The following is a 6,000-nucleotide window of genomic DNA, read 5'->3' as shown; positions in this document are numbered from 1 at the left end:
CTGAAGGCTTCTCTTCCGATGGTGGTGTCCAGAATCTACTCCTTGAGACCACCGCTGCAGTTGCAGAAGCAAAAGACCGGATGGCTCTGTGTAGCTGCAAGTGCGAACAGTGCTGCATACTGGAGAAGGCACATCCAAGAGTTCACAGCTGCAAAGGAAACCATCGCTGCAAGGAACAGCGCTCCTTTTGCAAGGAGGGGGATTCGACTGTGGAGGTCTGTTCTGATAAAGCCGGTCACGAAGGTTTACATGACTGCCAGGTGAAGGGACACACTTGTAGAGAGCGTTGTCAATTCAAGGATAAGTCGTCCAACTGCAACCAGAGTTGCTCACTGAAAGCGGCACACCAGGGTGAGCACAGGTGTAACTCAAAGCAGCATATGTGCAAGTAGCAGTGCTCGCTTCGCACTTGCATCAACACCTGCGTCTATCCTGTGGAACTACTCACGCTTGCCACGAGAAGATGTGCGTCAGCCAGTGTATTATGAAGGGGTGCAACAGGAAGTGTGCTGAAGAGGGCCACTTCCATTCGGAGAAACCCTGCGGGAATGAACACCAGCGTCCGAGCAAGTGTGGGTGCAAGGGAAATTGCGAAGTTCTCACTCAAGTGTTAAAGAGACTCGGACTTACCTGGGCAAGCGTTCGACGTTCAAGTATGATCATGTGTCAGAGCAAAATGGAGTGCTGGAGAACTGCTGCTTTCCAGTGCCGCATGAAGGCCAGCATTCGCACAGTATCAACCAGGAAGCCGTTCACTTTTGTGTGTCGACATGTGAAGGATGCGGCTACTTCTGTCACCTGCCTATTGGTCATCCAGGACTTCACGACACCGTTCACGACAACATGACGCAGCGAACTTTTGTACCCGAGAGCGAAGAAGTTGAAGTCGGGGGCAGGAAGTACGAGTGGGGAGACACCGGGGCAGCTGAAATGTGCATGATGCATTGTAAGGCTCGAGGTCGTGGACACATTCACTTGGCCGTGTGCGAGGAGCAGCAGCGTGACGGTGTTTGCGGCAAAGCGAAGTTCTCCAAAGGAGCTCGTCACGCAACTCAGAAGTATTGTCCAGACTGGAGCACTCCGAAGGACGAGCTCACGCATGCAGCGTACTGGAAGAAGATGAAGTTCAAAGACCCTTGCTCTCAGGATGACCAGAACCAGTTTGCACTCTGCGGCCACTACTGCCAGGCGACAGAACACAATGCAGGTAACTTTCAGTCGATTGTTTCGTGAACTTGTTCTAAGCGAGACTTGAGCTTCTGCAGGTGGTACAGGTCTCCAAGCCGGAATGTCATACTGCACCGAAAAATTGTGGCATCCTCCGGTCCCAAAGCACGTCCGCAACGCTGGAACGGGCTACGTGACTGACTATGGACACCACTTTGCCTGCAACCATTCACGTGACGTGGCCAGCCATGTAATCTTTGTGGTGGACAAGTCGAGCAGCCGCCCTCCAGGACGTGATGTCGGTGGTTCTTTTCGACACAAGCGGGGTCATCGCTCTGGAGCGAGTGACCATGTCCGAACCTCAAGTTGACAAGCTTTTGAGATTTCGAGCAGCAGGTGGTACGACTTACTCGTCGGGACTGGCTCGTGTGGAAGAGATACTCGCCTCCAACGTTGGGATCAATGGAATGGAGAGGATGATGTCTCTCTTGGGAAGGTAGCACCGCTTCTACTAGAGATCGATTGTTCTTCCTTTTTTTTTCCTGGTTTGGTTCTTTGAAAGTCAATGAAAAGTCAATGACCGAAAAGGCGACGAGCTTATCGAAAGAAGTGCCATTCCGACAAGGCCCAGAGATGGCGGCGTGGAATTCGTGCGGCTGACGGAGGCCCGGGCGGCGTACGACCAGGCCAGATCGCTGCGGAGGCAGAGGAGGAATCAGGCTAGCGCAAGATGGTGGATGAATTGCGGCAGCGCGAAGAAGGTGGACGGAGACTATGCCGCCAAGAGTCCAACGCGAGAGTGAAGTGATTCGTGCTGCCAAGGCTGCTGCTGCTCGGAGTAGTCTACCCGGGATTAATCCTTGGAACAAAGGAGAGCAATCATTCCGACCGGAAAACATAGATATGGATGACGAAACGGTTCTAGAGAACAAGCACAAAAGAGAAAACAAATGTAAGATTTGTAAAGATTTTTCATTTCATAGCGTTGCTTACACATCAAACTTGTTTCCTCTCCTGTTGATCAAGTACTTTTCAATGTTCTTATCGGGCTTCTTGAACAACTTGATCAGGTTGGCAAGCCTCGTCTCCTTGATGGGCTCTTCTTCCTCCTCGGAACGCTTGAGACATCTTCTCAGTCTCTGGAAGAAAAAAAGTCATCTCAAACGAGCGAGCTCTCTGAAGTACCTTCGCATCCAGAGTTGCGGATTTGAGAAGGGGAAGCTTCTCAGAGATGGCAGCGTCTAGAGTCTTGATCGCATCTACAGCCGCGGCCTTCTTCTTCTCCATGTAATCAATCTCTGCAAGAACAAAGATCGAGGCACAAACCTTGCAAAGCTCGAGAGAGATGAGCGATGGATGATTCCACACCATACCTGCGGCCAAAGCCTTGCACCGATTTTGGACCTGCGTTAGCGAGTCCTCCATCTTCTGGACGGTGACCGAGGGAGCTTCTCCAATGTTGATCACTCCTGGAGAAGGCTGGAATGGCGACACTGCCGCCGCGGGAGACATAACTCCAGACCGGGGCGGAGTCGTGGTTCCCTCCGGACTCCTCCTCCCGGGGCTCGGAGTCCTGTCCTTCTTGGCCTCGTCCGTGAGAACTCTCACCCGGTCTCGCAGCTGCGAGATAAGCTTCTCGTTGGCGTCCGAGAGCTTGATCCCGACGTCCTCGAAGTTCTTCCCGCAAACGTGGAGGATCCAGTCCACCTCATGGTCGTTTAGCGGCCGCGGCAGCTCCGCCGAGGCGTTTGCGAGCTGATCGCTGCGTGGGCTTGTCACGGCACTGCTCCCGGCCGAGGTACTCGCGACATTGTCACCATCTTTCGGATCGCCATCTCGGGGGCTCGTCTTGGCGCTGCCATCGCAGGAAGAGCCGGCCTTTGGATGGCGGTGGAGCTTCACGTAGAGCCGCCTTGGAGAGGTGGCGGTGATGGCTCGGGCGGATGATCCCTGCTGCTGCTGGACACCTTTGTTCTTGGCCTCCACTAAGCTGGAGTTGAGGACGCAGACGCGGTGGTAGAGCTTGGAGACGAGGTCCGAGTCGTGCGCGAGCTGTGCCTCGGCGACTTCCAGTCGCTCCTTGATGATGTCGTGGTTGTCGACGACGTTTGTGGTGGTGCTGGTCGAGGGTGGCGGCGAGTTACTCTTGGATCCGGCTTGCGACTTTGCGGCCTTGTAGTCCTTCTCGAGGCAGCAAACTTTGTCCTTGAGGCCAACCACGGTGGCGGCCGCTTCCTTGAGTCGCGCTTCCACTTCCAACGCCCTCTCTGCCATGCTACATGCTACACAAACTTCACAAATCAGAAAAACCATGGCCTGGAGCGAGAAAAAAACTTGGAAATCTTACTCTACCGTTTCTCAATTGCTGCTAGATCGTCCCTCAGTTGCCGCTTCCTCTCCAAAGATACCTGTGAGAGTGTTTGTTCTTCTTTTCCAAGAAGAGAGATATTTACCTCGCGCCGCGCACCGTGAAACGCCGAGAGAGTTCCCTCCATCTTCTCCACATTTTCCTTGACCCATCGCAGATCCTCCGCGGCCTTGGCCTTGGCGTGGATGATTCCTTGCGTCTTGTGGTGGAGCTCCGCCTGGTACTCCGCTAGCCTATTCATCTTGAAACCCTAATTTCCTCCCCTTCCACATCTCGATCCACAGCCGTCCGCGAAATTCAAATTCAACGGCTACGATCCGCGGTAATGTCAGAGGTTCGAATCCCATCCTCATTAGGGCTCTTCACTCTGGTTTTAGGGTTTTTCGAGATCTAGTTTGCGCACTTGGAACTCGGACTCTCTGGGCCTGCCCAATCTAAAAGCCGCTGCTCGCATCCAGGAGGGATTGACAAGATGCTTCCCATTTTCCACTGCCCAACGCGCCCTAGCGCTCTCCGGATCCATTGCCACAACGTGTGTCACGGAATCGTCAATTTCGAGCACACACTCGGCGCCCAGACCCTCGCACAAGATCCACAGCGAATCCTCGCAATCGATGGGCACCACGCTGCTAAACGCGAGCTTGCAGCCCTCGAGGATATGGCTGCGCAGCTCGCTCACGGTGTCTCGCACGTCTTCCAGGAAGGAAAACTCGCCATACTGGAAGAAATCGCGGTGGATCGTCTCGAGCCCTTGCAAGAGGCTCGCCAGGCTCCCGCCGCTGTGGCTCTCGTCAATCCCTCTCCTCGCCAGGCTGGAGCTCTCGTCAAAGCCAAAGCTCTTGCAGCTCGACGAGAAGAAGTGGTAGCGATCGATCTGGATCAAGTTCTTGTGCTGCTCCTCGGGCCAGGCTTCCGGCAAATCATCCACGATCAAGACGCTCGATTCCTGCCCAAGAACAGTGTCCAAGTCTTTCCTGTCGCGATGATCCGTGAGATCGTTGTCATTCCTGGAGACCAGCCCCTTGAAAAGCACTCCAGTGGGATCCAAGAGCTTGAGCATTGCCTCGGCATAGATCCTCGTTCCCATGGTGTAGACGTAGAGATCGAAGAGCTTGCTCGCTTGGGCCAGGAACTCCAGCGCAAACGGCCGGATCTTCGTCCATAGCTGCAAATCGTCGAGCTTGTGGAGGAGCTTCGATCGCCCTTTGGGTGGATCTCTCGCGTACATGCTCTCCAGGAAGGGCTTCTCCTCGGCGCAAACTTCGTCAAAGCTGGCCGAGTTCACGAGCGTGTGATCTAAGTCGAGCACCAGCATGAGCTTGCGATGCTCCAGCGCCCTCTGGGCTTGTTCTTCCCGGAGCCTCTCGAAACTGCCCTGAGAGATCTGGAATTCCGCAAAGTCCTTGTGGTAGAGCAAGCCCTGCGTAGCATCACCTTCGCCATCGCCACCATCACTCTCAGGTTTTGGCTGGCCACACTGGAAGCAAAGATTCTTTATGAAACCTGGGTGTGGAGGACACTCGCTCCTTTCTCGCTTCCTTGCCATGACCTATATACATAATGACCTAAACTTTGCTTTAACAGATGAAAAGAATTTCCTAGTTAACTTCTGAGAATTGATCTTTTCTTTGGTAAGTTTTACACTTTGTCTTCCATCACACAAAAGGCTGCTTTGATTTGAAACTGCAATCCTTAGCTAGATCACGGTGAGGAGGTGGTGTTTTGCCCGAATGAAGTATAAGATACAACCTATTCTCACTAGGATGTTATATTATTTCATGGTAGTACTAATGATACTATAACAAGTAAGCAAAGCAGTACCTTAAGCTCGAGTTGGTTGTGATGAACTCCTTACCTTAAGATTGATAGAGTTGGAGGCAGTGGATATGATCTGCAAGAAAGGCCACTGAATCAAAAATAAAATGCTTACAAAGAAGAGCCTTAGAACTCACTACATCCTATAATCTCAAAGAGAATCAAACACTTGAGCCTGTTCTGAAGCTTAGTTGGGTAGTTTAAGGGACTCATAGTCACTAAAAGTCCCTCTGTGTGAAGTGCTATCACAATGAGGTAGCACCATCACTATGACTGTGAAGCATAGAGACTCATGAGCATGAGCCATGATATGCACAATAAGAGACACAACCAAGGAAAGGCACCGTGATAAGAGCTATATACTAGAAAGTAGTGCAGCTTCTAAAGCTTCTACATAGCACTAAACTAGTGATTCTATATTTTTGGGTTGCTTAAGCAAACCTGTAAAGTGGATATATTTAGAATATGTTTGAATATTTTAGGATATTCTACCATTTAACGGCTGTTATTCATTTAGATTAATCTTGTATTTATAATTTATAAACTTTCCTAAACACTTCCTAGTATATTCTAGTTTATTCTACCATCTAATTAATTTTGTGTTTATAAATTATAAATATGTTTATATAATTATAAACTTCCATTTGATC

At 51.2% G+C, this 6,000-nt stretch overlaps 2 protein-coding genes across 5 annotated transcripts; both read right to left on the bottom strand.

Moving 5' to 3' along the window:
* Positions 1-2,146: 2,146 nt before the first annotated feature.
* LOC112343585 lies at positions 2,147-3,645 on the bottom strand. 4 transcript variants are annotated; one of them, XM_024667308.1, is made up of 4 exons: positions 3,621-3,645; positions 3,520-3,575; positions 2,353-3,449; positions 2,147-2,306 (listed from the first exon to the last, which is right to left on the bottom strand). In XM_024667308.1, exons 3-4 carry the CDS (start codon positions 3,439-3,441, stop codon positions 2,157-2,159), a joined length of 1,239 nt encoding a protein of 412 aa, XP_024523076.1. In that variant the 5' UTR covers positions 3,442-3,449; positions 3,520-3,575; positions 3,621-3,645; the 3' UTR covers positions 2,147-2,156. The 4 variants fall into 4 exon arrangements, with proteins under 4 accessions (XP_024523076.1, XP_024523075.1, XP_024523077.1 ...); XM_024667307.1 differs by having other exon boundaries at positions 3,515-3,575; positions 3,621-3,638; XM_024667309.1 differs by lacking the exons at positions 3,520-3,575; positions 3,621-3,645 and having other exon boundaries at positions 2,353-2,465; positions 2,541-3,496.
* Positions 3,646-3,908: 263 nt separating this feature from the next.
* Positions 3,909-5,081, bottom strand: LOC9663524 (RNA polymerase II C-terminal domain phosphatase-like 4). The gene has a single exon (XM_002993624.2). It carries the CDS (start codon positions 5,079-5,081, stop codon positions 3,909-3,911), a length of 1,173 nt encoding a protein of 390 aa, XP_002993670.2.
* Between the last annotated feature and the right edge of the window lie 919 nt (positions 5,082-6,000).

Source organism: Selaginella moellendorffii, unplaced genomic scaffold, assembly GCF_000143415.4.
Source record: "Selaginella moellendorffii unplaced genomic scaffold, v1.0 SELMOscaffold_167, whole genome shotgun sequence".
Lineage (NCBI taxonomy): Eukaryota > Viridiplantae > Streptophyta > Lycopodiopsida > Selaginellales > Selaginellaceae > Selaginella > Selaginella moellendorffii.
The sequence above is the reverse complement of the archived record's forward strand: the minus strand, read 5'-3'. Positions and strand labels throughout refer to the sequence as shown.

Excerpts from the sequence above, each read along its gene's own strand:
- LOC112343585 (XM_024667306.1), bottom strand. The coding sequence starts at position 3,480 with ATGGTTTTTCTGATTTGTGAAGTTTGTGTAGCATGTAGCATGGCAGAG. Across the intron at positions 2,307-2,352 it reads CCGCAACTCTGGATGCGAAG|AGACTGAGAAGATGTCTCAA; the intron begins GTACTTCAGAGA and ends TTTTTCTTCCAG.
- LOC9663524 (XM_002993624.2), bottom strand. The coding sequence starts at position 5,081 with ATGGCAAGGAAGCGAGAAAGGAGCGAGTGTCCTCCACACCCAGGTTTC.